The following is an 18,856-nucleotide window of genomic DNA, read 5'->3' on the forward strand; positions in this document are numbered from 1 at the left end:
AGCCCGTGCCTGTATGCAGAGTCCTCTGAGGACAGGATGTGGGGGGGGGGGGTGTCTCACATGGCCATCTCGAACTGCTCCATCCACTTCTTCTTTAGTTCTCGTGTCTTGAAGAACAGCTCATAGCCTTGGGCACCTTGGTCCTCAATCAGGAGAAACATGTGAGTCCACTGCAGGGAAGCGGGGTTTAGAATGAAGGCACCTGCTCTGCAGAGGGTGGGACCACACACCCTCTTTACCCCTACCCCTGGGGGGGGAACAGGGTTAGGCCAAAACAGCCTCTCTGCCCCCAGAAGAACCAGGCATGGGTGGGTACCTTTGTAAGGGTCTACCCAGGAGAACCAAATACACATCCATAAATCTAAAATCGCACACTCACATGCATATACACACTCAGGTCACATACACACACACACTGGCATTTGAAAGGTCAAGGGGAGAGCCTTAAGCTGCACTGGGGCTTCCCAGCACTGGGGACCCCAGCTCTGGCCTCAGAGCCCACCTTCTTGTTTTCTCGATCTCCAGAGGAGTCATCTCGAACCTGGAAGCTGTGCAGGTTCACAAAGTCCTTGAGGTCATAGGAGTCTCCTCGGCGCTTACAGATGAGCAGAGCTTTGTCGAGCAGGAAGGCGTACCTGAGAGGAGCTGGGTCAGGTACCTCTGTCTGGCTCCCACCAGCTCCCTGCCTGATCTCCTCCACCTTCCTGGCTCCACCCTGCTGTCCATTTAGGATTCCTGCCCTTCTCCTCCTCTGTGACCAACTTGGCAGTGCCCGCCTGTCTGTCCATCCTGACCTCACCCAGTAAGATCCGTGCTGGTCCCAGCACCTGTTGGTCTTGGCTCCACCCACACATCTACGCCTATTCTGCCCCGCCTGTCCACCTAGGCTCCACCCCCTGGTATAACTAGAAATCTGTCCCCACCCCTGCCCAGGCTCTACCCTCTATCTGTTGGCTCCGCCCACCTGTCCATCTTGGAGCGCCGCTCCACTGAGGTGATCTTGAGCTCCCCATCGATCTTGGGCCGGCCATAGTGGGCCAGAGACTGATCCTATGAAGCAGGAAGGGGGTCTGGCAAGGGGCCACCAAGGAGGAACACCAAACACCCTCCCCACATGGCCACACCCCTGGCTCTCCCTGTCCCACCCCCTCACCAGGTTCTCAATGGACAGTTGGAAGTTGGTGATCTGCCGCAGTGTCTCGTTGTCCCGTTTGACCTCGTTCACACATTGTGCCAGGTCCTGGGGGTGGGACATGTGGTGAGCCTGGACCGCCCACCCCACCCAGTCCCCTACCTGGCAGGGGATAAGGAGTCAGCCCCCACCAGGGGCTGGTAGGAGGGGTAGAAAGGGTGTCCCCAGCATGTCCTGTCCCCAAGGGGGATGCTGGGAATCACTCACTGGTCACATGGTCATGTCACTCTTGATGAGAGGAGGGGTTGCCCATGGGGGTGACCGTGTGCCTGGGCTGCGCTACCTTGAATGCATGTGTACCTGTGTGGGACCACTCACCCTCATGGCATCCAAGGCCAGCCGCAGGCTCTCCTTCTCCACCGCATCCTGCGTGTGTTTGACCAGCTCCTGCATGACCCACAGAGACAGACATCACCTGGGCCTGCCCTCTCTTCTTGGGGGCCCTCCAGACAAGCCTGGCCTGCCAGCTTCCCCCTTCCTCCCAGAGGGTCCTAGAGCCCAGCCTCTGGAAGCCAGCCGCACCCCCTCCTATGACACAGAGAGGTACAGAAGCCAAGCCCTTGCCTAGGGGCCCCCACTCGCGCACCTGGAGAAGGAGATGGTACTTGAGCACCCGCTGCATGGGCACCATCAGCAGGTCCCGCAAGGTGAACCTCCCATTGTTTGCCCGCTGAGAACATTCCTGGGGGGGGGGTGTCAGAGAAAGAGATGAGCAAGATGAGGTGCAGACAGGTGTGGACTTTTCTAGAACATGAAACATCATATCTCCCCTAAGGAAATAATGAAGAATTTCCTGGAAGGCTGGCAAATACTGCCTGGGGCAGAAGCCCAGGATGGCACCAGCTGAGTGGGGCTGGCGAGGGAGAGAGGGACAGGTCTGCAGGGTCTCCACAGTGGATACCAACGAGGCCAGATATACAACACATACAGGTGACTCCTCATCATCTCTGCCCTGTCTGTGCTTCCACTAGACACACTGGGCCAGGGTGGGGCTCAGCCCAGGATGGGGCTCGATGTAAAGTTGAAGCTCAGCCTGGACTTGAGCAGCCAAGGCTGGGGCTCAGCCCACGCTGGCCTGGGGATCAGTTTGGAGTCAGAGTTCAGTTCGGGGTCAGGACCTCAGCTTGGTGTCAGGGCTGAGTCCAGAGCTGGGGTTCAGCTGGGGTCAGGGCTCAGTGCTCCTGCCCGCCTCCTCCTGCTCCATTTCTCCCACTCGGCTGGTCAGTACCTCCCTCCCCAAACCCTCGGCGGGCAGGTCACTGGCCGGGCTGCTGCAGAAAGTGGCACCATGAGCTCAGTCCCCTCCCCGCTGCCCCTGGGGCCTTGGGAAGGAGCAAGAGAGTCCCCCAGATGTGGCCTGGGCCCCCACCTCCAGCTTCATTTGCACATCCTCCCGGGCTGCGGCCACACGGTCCAGGTGCTTGCTGGCCGACTCCACCTGGCTGCAGTAGCGGCCATAGACAAGGAACCTGAGGGAAGGACAGGTGGCCGGGTAATGGTGGCCGGCACCACGGTCAGGCAGATCTGGTGTCAATCTGGGCCCCACCTCTTCCCAGATGGGTGATGCTGAGCCTCGGTCTCCCCATCTGTAAAATGGGCATAACAGTAGCACCTCCCACATGGAGCTATTGTAGCATTGAATGAGATAATGCATAAGAAGCTCTTGGCACTTGGCCTAGCGTCTCTCCAATGTTCATTCATTTAACCAACACTTACAGAGCACCTGCTGCGTGCCAGGCCCTTTGCTAAGCACTTTAGGCATCATTTATTTAATCCTCGCCACACCCTAGGAGGTACGTTCCTATGCCACACTGATTTTAATAGATGTGGCAGCAGAAGCACAGAGAGGTTAAGTGGTTTCCCAATACCACATAGCTCAAAAGAGGCAGAGCTGGTGACTGAACCAGAGATGGGTAGTCCCTTGCCCATGAGCAAAGAAGGAAGAGCCCTGCCTGTCCAGTAGTCTCTGAGGGCAATTTCTCCCAAATGCCCTGCCTGAGCAGGACAGGGTGACTTCCAGGGGTCTGAGCTGGCCAGCTGGGTCTCACCTCTCCTTGTATTTGATGAAGACCTGGTAGAGAGTGGGTGCACCTGGGGCAGCCAGGGCTTCCTTCATCTCCTTTAGGAAGTGAGTGTGCACACGAAGCAGGTCCTACTCGGAGGAAGGGGTGAGGGCCAGGGCTCAGGACGCCAAGCAGGAGATGGGTCACCTCCTGCCCTATGTTGCTCAAATCCCAACCCCCGCACTCCAGAGACAGGTGGGGCCAGTAGGTTGTCCCCACTGGACAGAGGCCAGGAGGACTGGGGATTGGCCAGCTCACCTCGATGTTGATGAAGATGATCTCAATGTCTTGAGGTTTGAGGAACCGTTGCAGGGGTTTCATGAAGTGCTGTGGGAGGGGAGAGAAGAGTGAGGGAGGGGGAGACCTCTCCCTCCAGCCCCGTCCCAGAGAGATGGGGACAAGGAGGCAGAGTCAGAAAGAGACAAACAGAAAGAGCGACTGGGAGAGAAAGAGAGAGGGAGAATGTCCACACAGACACCTGTACCTGGCTGTTCGCAGCAGTTATTCATAATAGTCAGAAAGTGGGAACACCCCAAATGTCCATCAGTCAAATGGCCATCAGTGGATGCATGGATAACAAGATGTAGTCCACTCACACGGGAATATCAGCCCTGAATACGAGCAAGGCGTCGACATGCGCTGCCCACGACGCTCAGGGAGGGAACCAGACGCAGAAGGCCACACGGGGTGTGAGTCCACGTGTGTGACACGCCCAGAACAGGCTCATCCACGGAGACAGGAAGTAGATTAACAGTTGCCAGGGACTGGGGAAGGATGGGGGCTTATGGGGTGATGGCTGAAGGGTATGGATTTTCTTTGGGGCGGATGATGAAAATGTCCTAAAATTAACAGTGGCGATGGTTGCACAACCTTGTGAATAAACCAAAAGCCACTGAACTGTATCCATTAAATGGGTGAGCCGTATGGTATATTGGATTCATCTCAATAAAGCAGTTGAAAAAGCAGTGGCCAAAAGGAAGGGAATAGAAGGTTGGAGAGACATAATCAAGACAGGCGGACAGGACGAGGATTCAGGAACAGATACAGACAGGGATAAAGGGACAAACATAGAGAAAGAAAGACAAACAGGAAGAATTAAGGAGAGACCCGGAGGGAAAGAGACAGATCAACATAGGAGACAGGATGAAAGAGAAAAGCAGAGACGAAGAGAGATGAAGAAACACAAAGCAATGAGGACGGAGAGGAGCCCCAGGCCCGCTTGGGACACAGGGGGCTTCTCAGGCGTGGCCCAGAGGCCACCACACGGGTGGATGCGCACCTGCCCGCCCAGCTCCCGCGCATGCGCATGCGGATGCACCCGCCAGAGGTTGGGTCGGAGCACCGCACCTGTTGGATGGAGCCTAGCGTGTCCGTATACTTCTCCTCCGTCTGCTGGATCTCCCGCAAGCAACAGCACCGCTTGTCATACTCTGTCATCTTGGGCTGAGAATGGGGAGGACAGGTCGGTGTTGGGGAGCCCGGGGCCCCACCAGCCCATACGCCCGCGCAGTCACCACACTCCGCCCCACGCACCTGCATGGCCATGGGCTCCGAGCGCATGAGGTCTTCATAGATCTCATCACCCTCCGCCTCCTCATTCTCCACACAGTCGTACAGGTCCTCATCCTCCTCCACCGTGTCGCTGCGGAGTGTGGAGTCAGCCAGGGCCACTGGATCCCGCAGGCCAGGAACCCCTCGGGTCCCTCCCAACTCAAACTCATGTTCCCTCAGATCCACAGGGCGGAGCCATGTCCTCTCAGACTCCTCCCCCCCCACCACAGGGCAGGGCCAAGTCCTCTCAGACTCCCTAGGGCAGGGCTATGTCCCCCTCAGACTCCCTAGGGCAGAGCTATGTCCCTCAGACCCCCTAGGGCAGGGTTATGTCCCCCTCAGACTCCCTAGGGCAGAGCTATGCCCCCTCAGACCCCCTAGGGCAGGTTTATGTCCCCCTCAGACTCCCTAGGGCAGGGCTATGTCCCTCAGATCCCCTAGGGCAGGACTATGTCCCCCTCAAGCCCCCTAGGGCAGGGCCATGTCCCCTCAGACCCCCTAGAGCAGGGCCATGTCCTCTCAGACTCCCTAGGGCAGGGCCATGTCCCCCCAGATCCCCAGGGCAGGGTGGGGGTCCCACACACTCACTCGATCTGGTCAGATAGGCCGCTGTAGATGTCTTCATCACCCACACTCTCCTCCTCAGTGGGGAAGGGCCTGGAGGAGCCATGATGGTATGAGCCAGAGGCCTGGGGGCTAGGTGGGAGGGGCACTTCCAGGAGGGGGAGCATTGGGGCCAGATCAACCCAAGGATGTCAGATCAAATGGTTACTCACATGATCCCCTTATTCTGGGCAATAGGGGTCCAGGACAGAGCAGACAGGGTGTAGATTACCTGTGACAAAGGCCATGGATGCTCAGCAAGCCCCTTGCCCACCCACACACCAGAACATAGCCTCAGACTCCAATATCTGAGGCTAGATATTATGGTTAGATTCCACGCCCCTAAGAGCCTAATTCAGGATTTTCTCCACCTTCCCACTCCTCTATGTGAGTAGGTCAGGGTTCCCTTAACTAAGCACCCACCACTCGATCGCCTTCTTCTATGCAATCCTTATAACCACTCAGAAAGTATAGGATGGTATTATTCCTGTGTTAGAAAGGAGGGACCTAGGGCTCAGAGAGGCATGGTCACAAATCTGAGGTCACACAGCAAGTAGCAAAGCAGGGACTGGAACCCAGCTGCCATATCCCATGCTCTTTGCACCTGGTGTACTGCCTGGTCTGGCTTACCTGTTCTTCCCCCAACAACACTTAGCTTTCTTGATGGAAATGTTCACGGAAATGGACTGAAATCCAATCTTCCAGCTCTATGTGCCCAGCTCATGGGAAGTTCAGCACCAGCTTACCTTCCCAAAATCCTGCACATCGAAAAGGTCAAAGGCCTCAAAGAGTTCACTCCGCTTGAGGCCAAACTTCTCACAGCAGGTAGACAAAAAGGTACGGATGTTCTTAAGGCACAGGAACTGTGAAGAGAGACAGAAATGGGGGTGGAGGAAACGTAACAGAACAGGGGAGAAGCTGAGCCCTGGGCAGTCTGACTTGGGGACTGGCCCAGAAGGGAAAAAAGAAGGCACCAGCTCCCTCTCAGTAAGCCACACCCTCTTCTGATAAAGATCAAGCTGTACCTGAAGCTAACTCTACCCTTGAATTCTTGCTTACTGAGGTAAAATTCATATAACATAAAGTTAACCATTAACTGATAATGAAATGCATTATATACATATGATGGAATATTACTTAGCCAGAAAAAGGAATGAAATTTTGATTTATGCTACAGCATGAATGAACCTTGAAAACGTTATGCTCAGTGAAATAAGCCAGACACAGACGGACAATTATTATAGGATTCCACTTATATGAGGTCCCTAGAGTAGGCAAATTCACAGAGACAGAAAGTAGATGGTGGGAGCCAGGGGTTGGAGGTGGGGGTGGGGAGTCTGTGCTTCATGGGGACAGAATTTCTGTTGGGGATGAGGAACAGTTTTGGATACAGTAGTAATGGGTACACAACATTGTGAATGGATTTAATGCCACTGAATTGTATACTTATAAATGGTTAAAATGGTAAATATTCTATTTTATTTATATGATATTCAAATATTTATATAAATTTGTATTTATATTTATCAAATATATATTTATGTCATTTTGTGTATGTATATGTAATGATAAATATTGTGTATCTCTTACAACAATAAAAAAAATCTAACCATGAACCATTTAAGCGTACATTTCGGTGACAGCCCACTCACAATGTCATGCAATGAGCACCTCATCTAGTTCCAAAACTTTTTTCTCAGCCCAAAAGGAAATCCTGCCCCCATTAAGTAGTCACCTGCCATTCCCAGTCTCTTCCTTCTCCCTGGCAGCCACTGTCTGTTTCCTGTCTCTGTGAATTTACTTATGTCTATAACCAATAAATAAACAAAATAATGTACATCTATAAAATGGAATAGTATTAGGCCATAGAAAGGAGTGAAGTATTGATACATGCCACAGAGTGGATAACCCTCAAAAACATGATGCTCAGTGAAAGAAGCCAGGCACAAAAGGTTACATATTGTAGAGTTCCATTTATAGGAGACATGTTTAACTTTTCGATTTCATGAGCCAACACATTCCTTTCTTCTTTAAATCAGTTTGGGTTGGTTTGTAGTGACTTGTAACCACAAGATACTAACTGATGTAGCAGTTAGACATACAGGATGTCACTCTGGGTTTGGCGTATTTGGTTCTGCTATAAACAAGACCTCACATCCTTGCATTTGCCTGATATCAGTTCATCCAAATGTCCCAATGGGCTCAGCTCTCTCTAAGGTCCCTAGATCCTACAGAATTCTAACCAACCTTTCTTGACCCCAGTTCTATGTCATGGCCTTGCATGAGCACCTGCCATGTGCCCAAATCCCAGCACTCTCTCTATATATTTTTAATGTATATATAACATTGTGTATATTTAAGGCATGCTATGTGATTATTTGATATGAATATTCATAGTGAAATGATTACTACAGTCCAGCTAATTAACATAGCATCTCCTCACATAGTCATTGTTTTTGTGTGTGATGAGCACATCTGAAATCTACTCTCTTAGCATATTTCCAGATTCAATATAGTATTATTTTTTTTTTTGAGAGAGAGAGAGTGTGTGTGCACATGGGTGTGGGAGTGGGAGTGGGGTGGGGTGGGTAGAGGGAGAGGGCAAGAGAGAATCTTAAGCAGACTCCACACTCAGCACTGAGCCCGATGCAGGGCTGGATTTCACGACCCTGAGATCATGACCTGAGCCAAAATCAAGAGTCAGATGCTTAACCGACTGAGCTGCCCAGGCGCTCCTCAATACAGTATTTTTTTTTTTTTAAGATTTTATTTATTTATTTGACAGAGAGAGACACAGCGAGAGAGGGAGAAGCAGGCTTGCCGCTGAGCAGAGAGCCCAATGCGGGGCTTGATCCCAGGACCCTGGGATCATGACCTGAGCCGAAGGCAGACGCTTAACGACTGAGCCACCCAGGCGCCCCCTCAATACAGTATTCTTTTTTTTTTTTTAAAGATTTATTTATTTATTTGAGAGAGCGAGAATGAGAGAGAGTACATGAGAGGGGTTAGGGTCAGAGAGAGAAGCAGACTCCCTGCTGAGCAGGGAGCCCGATGCGGGACTCGATCCAGGGACTCCAGGATCATGACCCGAGCCGAAGGCAGTTGCTTAACCAACTGAGCCACCCAGGCGCCCCCCCTCAATACAGTATTCTTAAGGACATCATGCCTGCGCATTAGATCCCTAGATGGATTCATCCTACCTAACTGCAATTTTGTACCCTTTGACCAACATCTCCCCATTTTCCTCATCCCTCACCTCAGCCCCTTCTACTCTCTGTTTCTATGAGTTTGACTTTCTCTCTCTCTTTCTCCCTCCATATCCCTCCCCCCCCCTCATATTCGCTCCCCACCCCACCTCTGTGCATGTGTGTGTGTGTCTGTGTGTGTAATGGAATTCTGCAAGTACTATTATATCATCATTTCACAGATAAGGAAACTGAGGCAAGGACAGCCAGCCAGGGTGCAAACCCAGTCAGTATGACTGCAAGCACTATGCTGCAGTAACATATGTGAATCAAGTCAGTACAGTGTTCATTGTACCCGTGGATCTCACACTTCCATCTTCAGACTGTATCTTCTTCTCAGTTATTGCTGCATCCGCAGTATACCTATCCCACTATCTATGGAACATGAACTTTAAATAAACTTTAACTTAGGGATGCCTGGGTGGTTCAGTCAGTTAAGTTTCTGCCTCCAGCTTCCCGGGGTCCTGGGCTCGAGCCCCATTGGGCTCCCATTCTCTCTCTCCTCTCCTTCTGCCACTCCCCCTGCTTGTGCTCTCTCTCTTCCTCTCCCTCTCTCTCTAATTCTGTCAAATAAATAAATAAAATCTTTAAAAAAATAAAATAAGGTAAATAAATAAACCTTAACTTAAATAAATGTATTTAAGAAGAGAACTTTACATCCTTCTATCAAAAGGAAACTAGGATCATTTGCTATAAAAAGAAGGCAGTGTAAAATAAATATGATGTAAACAGCGTTAGTAAAGTCCAGCTGGATTCTATTGCCTGTCCAAGGCTTGTTCTTTCTCTGTTGAAAAGAGATTAGTAAGAGTAGCAATTCAACACCCATTTGTGATAAAGAAAGAGAGAAAGAGGGGCACCTGGGTGGCTCAGTCAGTTAAGCATCTGCCTTTGGCTCAGGTCATGATCCCAGGGTCCTGGGACTGAGAACTGCATCGGGCTCCTTGCTCAGTGGAGAGCCTGCTTCTCCCTCTCCTTCTGCCGCTCCCCTCCACCTTGTGCGCTCTCTCTCTCTCTCCCTCCCTCCCTCCCTCAAATAAATAAATAAAATCTTAAAAAAGAAAGAGAAAGAAAGAAAGAAAGAAAGAAAAAGAGTGGCAAAGGAAGAGTGGAAAGGAAGAGTGGAAAGGAATTTCTGTAACCTGATAAAGAGAGCATCTTCAAAAAAATCTTAAACCTTCACGTTAAATAAAAAGCAGAATATTATATTTAATGGGGAAATGTTGAAAAGATTCCCTGGCATTTGAAATCAGAACTAAGGTAGGGTGTCCCCATTACCATTTCGAGTCAACACTGCATTGAAGATCTTAGCCTGCACTGCAAGACAAAACAAGGAAGGAAGGAAGGAAGGAAGGAAGGAAGGAAGGAAGGAAGGAAGGAAGGAAGGAAGGAAAGAAAGAAAGGAAGGGAGTGAGGGGGAGGGGAAGGGAGGAGAGGGGAGGGGAGGGAGGGACGGAAGGGAGGGAAGAAGGGAGGAAGAAATTGGGCAAATGCAGAAGATACCACTGTCAACACAAAGAGCCCAAAAGAATATACAGATAAATAACCAGAATCAATACAGTAACTTTACAACGTGAGTGAATACACAATCAATATACAAAGTTTACTGTGTGTTGGTGCATTAGCAACAATCAATCAGAAAACGCTATTTTCTTAAAAAAGTAACACTTATGAAATCCTAGAATAAGCAAAACTAATCTACGGTGATAGAAATCAGATCAGTGGTTGCTTCTGGGGTGGGGAGGGTGGTGGAGATTGACTCAGAAAGGCCACAAGTGATGGAAATGTTCTGTGTCTTGACAAGGATGTGGGTTGCACAAATGTATACATCTGCTAGAACTCATTGAGCAGTAACTGAAGAACTGAGCATTTCACTGCATAAAAATCGGACTTCTATTTTAAAAGGATACCATTTATCATAGCCTAAAAAATGTAAAACAAACATACAAAAAAGCTAGTGATACATATAAATCTAACAAAAAGAAGTGAAAAATCTTTCATGAAAAATTACAAAATTTTATTGAAAAATATGAAAGAAGATCTAAACAAAGAGAGTGAAATATATACTAATTCTTATCTAGAAAGACTCAATATTTTAAAAATTTCAGCCCTCTCCAAAATTGAACTATAGGTCCAACACGATTTCTTTTTTTTTTTTTAAGATTTTATTTATTTATTTGACAGAGAGAGACACAGCGAGAGAGGGAACACAAGCAGGGGGAGTGGGAGAGGGAGAAGCAGGCTCCCCGCAGAGCAGGGAGCCCAATGCGGGACTCGATCCCAGGACCCTGGGATCATGACCTGAGCCGAAGGCAGGTGCTTAACAACTGAGCCACCCAGGAGCCCCAGGTCCAACACAATTTCAATTAAAATCTCAATATGGTTTTTCACTGAACTTGGCACAGGAATCCTAAAATTTATATGGGAAAGCACAGAGTCACAAATAGCCGAGACAAGTCTGTAGAGGAAAAGTTAACTGGGAATACTCTCATCAAGACTTATCATACATCTACAGTAATTAAGACAATGTAATTATAGCAGTTAGCCTCCAAGATGGCCCCCAGTGGCCCACAGATCCCAGTACTTTTGCCCTAATTGTAATTACCTCTCTCACTGAACCAAGATTAGCCCTGTGTGGCTGACTGATAGAGTATGGTAGAAGTAACAATACGTGACTTTTCAAGGCTTGGTGATAAAAGGCATTCCTGCTTCCACTTTGGGCCTCTTGGATCACTGACCAGCCACCATGTTGTGAGACCACTCAGTCAGCCCTATGGAGAGGTCCAAGTGGAGAGGAACTGGGTTCCATGTGGCTGAATCATCAAGGAAGCAGATCCTCCAGCCACGGTTGAGCCTTTGGATGACTGCAGCCCTGGCTGACATCTGATTGCAACCTCACAAGAAACCCCAGCTGAGCCATTTCATCATTCCTGATCCAAATAACTCATAAGCATAATAAGTGCTCAATAAAGGAATATTTGGGGGATAATTTGTTACTTAGCAATAGATAAGAAATATAGGGATAAAGACAAATAAACCATAATAGAGGACCCAGAAATAAATCATACATGAATGAAAATGTCTTTTATGACTGAGCAGGTGTTACATATGTACGGTAAAAACAAATATTATTTCATAATTGTGGGTGGCTCAACTGGTTATCCATAAGGGCAAAAAAACAAATGATACATCAAATTCCTGCCTCCCTCATATCCTACTTGAAACAAATTCCAGATGGTATTAAAGACTTAAATGCTAAAGGCAAGACTTTGAGAAGACAATTGAGGAGACATCTGGATGACCTCAGAATTGTGAGTGATTCTGGAACAACAAAAGTCCAAATGATAAACAGGATTTGATCAAACTAAAAGGTCTGTTCATCAAAAAGTATCAGGAAGAGAGTAACAAGACAAGCCACAGAGTGAAAATGGATATTTGCTACACACTTGTATTCAAATTTATAAAGAATTCCTAATGATTCAGTAAGAAAAAGACAAGAATTCAATCAGAAAATTGGCAAGATACGAACACAGGTTTCCCTGAAGAAGAGTCACAAATGCCCCCAAGCCCATGAGGAGGCACTCAACCTTGGTAGTCATCAAAGTGATGCTAATTAAAACCACAAGATACTATTTCCCACCCACCAGATACGCAAACTTTTTTTTTTTAAAGATTTTATTTATTTATTTGAGAGAGAGAGAATGAGAGAGAGCACATGAGAGGGGGGAGGGTCGGAGGGAGAAGCAGACTCCCTGCAGAGCAGGGAGCCCGATGCGGGACTCGATCCAGGGACTCCAGGATCATGACCCGAGCCGAAGGCAGTCGCTTAACCAACTGAGCCACCCAGGCGCCCTACGCAAACTTTTTAAAGTCAGGCAAATACCAAGTAGAAGCAGAGTCTGCTTCCCCGTCTTTGTGTCTGGGCTGGTCTGTGACTTGCCTTGACCAACAGAATGCAGTGGCAGTAACATTGTGTGAATTCAAGCTTAGGCATCCAGAGGCTTTGCAACATCTGCTCTTGCTTTCTGGGAGCACTGCTGCCAAATTAAAGAGCTCAGGCTAAACTCTGGAGGGTGAGAGACCATGTGGAGCAGAGACGAACATGCTGGCCAAGGCTGGAGGGAGGTGAAAATACACCAGGTCATCCCCTTTTGGTGTGCATGGTATCCCCATCAGTCCTGTCTGGAGGCTCTACTCTGCCCTCCCTACCGCCCTCCTTTCTTTTCTTTTTTTCTCTTCTTTTATAGTAGACTTTATGTTTTAGAGCAGTTTTAGGTCCACAGAATAATTGAATGCAAGGTAGAGAGATTTCCCATACATCTCCCTACCCCCAAGCATGCACAGCCTCCCCCACTATCAGCCTTTCCCACCAGAGAGGGTACATTTGTTATAACCAATGAACCTACATTGAAAAGTCTATAGTTGACATCAAGGTTCACTCCTGATGTACATTCTGTGGGTTTGGACAAATATATAATGACACGTGTCCACCATTACAGTAACATACAGAGTAGTTTCATTGCCTTCAAGTCCCTCTGTGCTCCACCTGTTCATCTTTCCCTCCCCCCAGCCCCTGGCAAACACTGTCTCCATAATTCCCCTTGTCTGTATGTCCCACAGTTTCCTTATCCATCACCTACTGAGGGACATCTTGGCTGCGTCCAAGTTCTGGCAATGATGTATATAGCTGCCATAAATATCTATGTGCAGGTTTCTGTGTGGACATGAGTTCTCAGCTCCTTTGGGTAAATATATTTTTTAATTAACCATTATAGTTACATTTCCAAGTCCTGTGAACTGTCTCTGATCTCATTCTCTTCTTTCCCTCCTCACTGGTTGCCCGTCTCTGCAAGTAGATGTGGACCGTTCCAGCCCATGTCCTCATTCTCTCCACACATGCACACATCCACAAACAGCAAGGAGTGTGCTTCTGTACTGTCTTGTGTTCCTTCCTTTCTGTCCCATGGCTCACCCTCCCTTTCTCGCTACAGCCCTATTTCCCAAAGCTGTCTCTACAGAGTCACTCTGCACCAGCACTGCCTGTGCGAGCCAGCCCCTCCCCTCGAGAGCCCCCAGTCCTTCTGGGGAGGCACCGTTTATTGAGAGCATAGCCTCTTCCAAACCTGAGATGAAGAGTTTGGCATACACAGGTTTGTTCAATCCTCCCAACAACATTGCTACCGAGATCCAGGAGGCACGTTCTAACGACATCTGCCTTCCAGTTGTTCAAACCCAAAACGTTGGAGTCACCTTGACTCCTCTGTTTCTCTCTCATCCACTTCCAACCCATCAACAAATCCTATTGGTTCCACCTTCCAAATACAGCCAGAAGCCTGCCCCTCCTCTCTACCTGCCAGGCCAAAGCCACTATTATCCCTCACCTGCATTATTACTGCAGTGGCCTCTTCACTGGACTGCTTGCTTCTGCCCCTGGACCCGTATCATTTATTTTCAACATGGCAGCCAGAGAAATATTGTCAAAACCTTCCCAAGGCTTCCATCCTACCCAGATGCAAACCACAAGACCCCACATGACCTGCCCCATCCCCTCCCTCCCCTCCCCTGCCCCCATTCTCCTCCTAGCTCTCTCTGCTCCAGCCACACAGGCCTCCTCACTGTTCCTCCAACCTGCCAGGCATGGCCGTGCCCCAGGGCCTTTGCACAGGCTGTTCCCATCTGCTCAGAATGTCCATCCCCAATTAACCTGGTGCCTCCTTCCCTTGTCTCTTCCGGGCCTTTGATGAGATGTCACTCTCCATGAGACCTTCCCAGTCCCTCTACTTAAAACTGCACTACACACACACACACACCCCACACCTAGCACTCCCCATCCTCCCCTCTGCTTTGTGTTTTTTTCCACAGAGCTTATTGTCTGGGGCACTGTATATTTCTCTTACTTATTTTGTTAGTATCTGTCTGTCCTCCCTTACCCACTAGCACATCAACTCCACAAGGAGAGGATTCTCAGTGTTGCTTGCTCACTGCCATGGCCTCGACACTTAGTACAATGCCTGGCACCCAGTAGGTGCTCAGTAAAAGTTGGTGAATAAATGAATCCACATTTTACAAGTGAGACAACTGAGCCTCAGTGAGGATATATCACTTGCCTGAGGCCACACAGGAAGGAATGAAGAGCCAGATACAAGTTCTCTGAGCCTAGAGGCCATGCCCCTAACCACTGTACAACCCTACCTCTTAGAACCACACCAGTCTGCCTCCTGGTGCCACGTAGGAGGTTTGGCACGTGACAGGAACCACATGTAACACTCTCCTGCCCAGCAGCCTTTGCAGCCTTGTAGGCTGATTCTAGACAGGGCTTGCAAGTCACCAGGGGCAACAGAACAGTTGGCCTCATCTGGCCTGAGGGAGGAAGTTCCCTCCTGACCTCAGGGAGATCAGCTGAGTCTTGAGACTTCTTCCCCCAAGTCATGTGACATCTCAAGGGGGGACAGGGGGTATGACTCATCGGGCCTCCAGGCTGGGGTAGGGCCAGCTGAAGAAAAGGGCTCCCTCAGGCAGCAAGAATGACTGAGGTTAGACCACCAGAAGGACTTTCTGGTAGCCCAAAGTGTGGGAGAGGTGGCAAAGGAGAGGGGACCTTTTAACCAAAGGTAGGAGGGGTGTGTGAGAACATTTCCTCCGTGTTGGTGAGGTAAGCCCCTCAGCCCCCTCCCCCTTCCACCAGAATATCAAAGAGTTGGGCTGGCATCTTGCCCATATGCAAATCAGCACCCAGACACTTCCCCTTTGCCTGCTGGTCCTCCATCAGCACAACCTCTGCCCAAGGCAAAGAAAGAGCCAGAAAGTTTGGTTTCGTTTGCCACCCTCCTCTCGGGAACCAGTATGCAGGGACAGGAGGCCCCATTTGGTGACTGGGGGCAGGGAGCAGCAGAGAGGACCCACAGCTGAGCACAACTGCTGCAATCAGCTCCCTACCCCACCCCAGCCCAGGGAGCCACCGGAAACAGGAAATGCCTGTTACCAGAGCTTGCTCAGGGAGACAGAAGAAGGGGGGCCTCTGCGTTCAGCCCTGAAGCCCCTTAATCTTGGGACTGCAAGACTTCATCTTGCAGACCAGAGAGGGTGGGTGTGCCGTGCTCCCTCTTCAAAGCCTGGAAGCAGAGGTACAGAGCATCAACTCCGCATCCTGGCCTTCAAAACCTTCCCCATGCCAGCCTGTCTCTATTCTGTCTCCTCCTCTCTCACCTGAACACACACTCAACATCTCAGTGTCAGTCGAGGGGGTCAGAGAGACATGGTTCCTCTCCCAGCCCAGCTGCTGCAAGCTCAAGGACCTTGGATGGGTTACTGCACCATCTGGTGCCTCCACTTCCTCGTCTTCGCTCTGGGAATGAAAATACCAACCGAATCTCCACTCTAGCACCTGGTCCACCAAGCAGGGTCATACATTCATTCAGCAACCATGTATTGAGAGCCTACTGTGTGCCAAGCCCCGGGACCTTGGTGGTGGCCAAGACAGACAGAACCGTGTCTCCACAGAGCTTATAGCCTAGTGGGGAGATGGACACTGAGCAGAGTGGCATTAATAATTGATTGGTTACAACAGTGGTGGGTGAGTGAGCATGGGAAACAGCATAGGGAGCCCCGGGAGGGATCTGGTTAAATGGAAAAGGTGTCTGATAAAGCCAAGTACTAAGGGATGGCAAAGCAAGAGGAGTGCTCCAGGCAACCCTCATGCACGGCTGGCTGGGATGTCAATGGTGCAACCAAGTTGGAAGAATGGTTTGGCAGTTTCTTAAAAGGTTAGACATGCATCTACCACACAACTTATTCTACCTTCAGGCATTTACACAGAGAAACGAAAGCAAGTGTTCACACGGAGCTGAGTGTTCACAGCAGCCGTATCTGTGGCAGCCGAAACATGGCGACAACCCAGGTGTCCCTCAAGAGGAGAAAGGGTGAGCACACTGTGGGGCGTCCATGCGCTGGAATTCAACTCAGGAATAAGGTATGAAGGACTGATACACACAGCACTACGATAAATCGCGGAAGAATGGTGCTGAGTGAAAGAAGCAGACCGAGAGGGTGCATAGCGTATGATCAGATGGAGTGGCATGACAGAGCACTCTGATCTTGCAACCATCCCTTCATTGATTCAACAAATATTTACTGAGCATCAACTATGCCCCACGTACTGATCCAAGCCATGGGGATACAGCTGTGAACAAAAGAGATACACATCCCTGCTAGCTTGAGGCTGACTGTCTGGTAGAAGGAGACACACCACCAAAGTGTTACATGGGTATGTAGGTATAAGGTGGTGAGTATGAAGGGAGAAAAGTAAGTGGGATAAGGGGAGGGGAGTGCTAGGAGGGGGTGCAGCTTTAAATAAGGTCTGGGGAGCTTCTCACAGAATGTGACATTGGAGTAAGGGCTTGAAGGATGGAATGATCCAGGTGGGTGCCTGGAGGAAAAGCATTCCAGGCAGAGGGAACAGCCAGGGCAAAAGCCCTGAGGCAGGACACTGCCTGGTGCATTGGAAAAAGAGGTTGGAGGCCAGTGTGGCTGGAGTAACGTGAGAAAGTAGGAGTGGGAGGGAGTGAACCAAGGGCAGTATCAGGTGCTGATTTACCAAAACTGGATATCAAAACTGTGTAATCAGGGGTGCCTGGGGGGCTCAGTAGGCTAAGCATCTGACTCTTGATTTCGGCTCAGGTCATGACCTCAGGGTTGATTGAGCCCCGCGTCGGGCTCCATGCTGGGCATGGAGACTGCTTAAGATTCTCTTTCTCCATGGGGCGCCTGGGTGGCTCAGATGGTTAAGCATCTGCCTTTGGCTCGGGTCGTGATCTCCAGGTCCTGGGATCGAGCCCTACGTTGGGCTCCCAGCTCAGCAGGGAATCTGCTTCTCCCTCTTCCTCTGCCTCTCCTCCTGCTTGTGCTCTCTCTGTGTCTTTCTCTCAAATAAATAAATAAATAAACTTTAAAAAAAAAAAAAAGATTCTCTCTCTCCCTCTGCCCCTCCCCCACCTCTCCCTCTAAATAATTAAAAAAAAAAAAACTGTAATCAAAATGGGGCAGGTGGTTGTCACCCGAGCATTCCACCCTTTGGCCATATCTCAGAGTCCCTGAGAAGGAAGCACAAATGGTTAATGCCTTTTCCCTAATTCCCCTGGTCCCACACTCCAGCACAGATCACACTGAAGGGAACAGGCCCACATCTTTTGGGGTGCTGAATGTTACACCCATGTGGGGATCATTCTGAGTCCCCAGGGCAGACAGGCATAAGATAGACACTCCAAGGTGGATTTCTGGAAACATGTCCATTGAAGAGCCATGAAGTTGCTGTGGTGTTCTACCAGGACTAGAGGTGACCTGGAGGAAGCCAGGGACAAAATTACTGCAGGCAGATCTCTGATGGGTTGTCTGGAGGAAGGCTGATGAGCTATGTGCTGGTGGAGAGTCCTAAGAAAGGAGATCTGGATTTGATCTAAGATTAAACTAAACTCCAAAACCACCAGAGCCATTAGAACTAAAGAGGACCCCGCCTCAGGAAATGAAACCATTGCATTTCACCTGTTCTCAGGCAAATAGCAATAACAGCAGCTCCCGTTGAGATAACACGGAGCTCCAAGAGGCCGTTACTATGAGGACCTTGGTCAGCTTGCTCTCAGATCCATTCCCTGCCTGCCCTTTGCTCTGCATCACAGCAAAGGGAACTACATTTCCGAGGCTCCTATGCACCCTGGCTTTCAGGTAGGCTCAGCCAATGGGATGCCCAGGCAGGAGACCAAAGGGCGGGAGGAAGAGAAACCAAGGTATTTCTCCCTCTCTTGCTCTGCCTCTTCAGCAGCAAATACGTCTCCTTCCTGGTCTTGGCTCCCTGATGGCAGTGCTTGCAGAAGGTCCTGGCTCCCCTGAATGGTTCTGGCCTCTGGACCCTGGTCACACCACCTCTTCTACTGTTTCTCCAGCCCAGTGGCCACTCTCTGGGTTACCTGAGTATTCCCCATCTGTCTTTTCAGCTCCCCCATCACCCATTAGCCATCCCCTGAATTAAATCCTCTCTGTCTGAAAGATCTAAGATGGTTTCTGCTTTCCTGGCTAAACCCTGGCTGAGAGAACCAGAAATCTGAATCCAAGACTATCTCCATAACCACTTAAAAGGTTCATATGTCTCCCTCAAAGAGGCGATATTCATATAGTGCTTATGGTCACAGGTTTGGGGGTTCAAATCCCAGCAT

At 49.7% G+C, this 18,856-nt stretch overlaps 1 protein-coding gene across 4 annotated transcripts in view; it reads right to left on the reverse strand.

The window, feature by feature from the left end:
- The window catches only part of VAV1 (vav guanine nucleotide exchange factor 1), a 51,767-nt gene that overhangs the window by 20,193 nt on the left and 12,718 nt on the right, over positions 1 to 18,856 (reverse strand). For 2 of the 4 annotated variants that reach the window (XM_034996361.1, XM_034996360.1), the window contains exons 2-15: positions 6,156 to 6,272; positions 5,583 to 5,641; positions 5,395 to 5,463; positions 4,789 to 4,897; positions 4,603 to 4,698; positions 3,514 to 3,582; positions 3,241 to 3,344; positions 2,562 to 2,778; positions 1,779 to 1,874; positions 1,511 to 1,579; positions 1,154 to 1,240; positions 965 to 1,050; positions 503 to 635; positions 61 to 170 (exon numbers count right to left, since the gene is read on the reverse strand). In XM_034996361.1, coding sequence (XP_034852252.1) covers positions 61 to 170; positions 503 to 635; positions 965 to 1,050; positions 1,154 to 1,240; positions 1,511 to 1,579; positions 1,779 to 1,874; positions 2,562 to 2,778; positions 3,241 to 3,344; positions 3,514 to 3,582; positions 4,603 to 4,698; positions 4,789 to 4,897; positions 5,395 to 5,463; positions 5,583 to 5,641; positions 6,156 to 6,272 — 1,421 coding nt within the window. The remainder of the gene's footprint in view (positions 1 to 60; positions 171 to 502; positions 636 to 964; positions 1,051 to 1,153; positions 1,241 to 1,510; positions 1,580 to 1,778; positions 1,875 to 2,561; positions 2,779 to 3,240; positions 3,345 to 3,513; positions 3,583 to 4,602; positions 4,699 to 4,788; positions 4,898 to 5,394; positions 5,464 to 5,582; positions 5,642 to 6,155; positions 6,273 to 18,856) is intronic. The other 2 variants (XM_034996363.1, XM_034996362.1) reach the window with 1 other exon arrangement.

Source organism: Mirounga leonina, unplaced genomic scaffold, assembly GCF_011800145.1.
Source record: "Mirounga leonina isolate KUSES-001 unplaced genomic scaffold, KU_Mleo_1.0 Mir_94, whole genome shotgun sequence".
NCBI classification, from domain to species: domain Eukaryota; kingdom Metazoa; phylum Chordata; class Mammalia; order Carnivora; family Phocidae; genus Mirounga; species Mirounga leonina.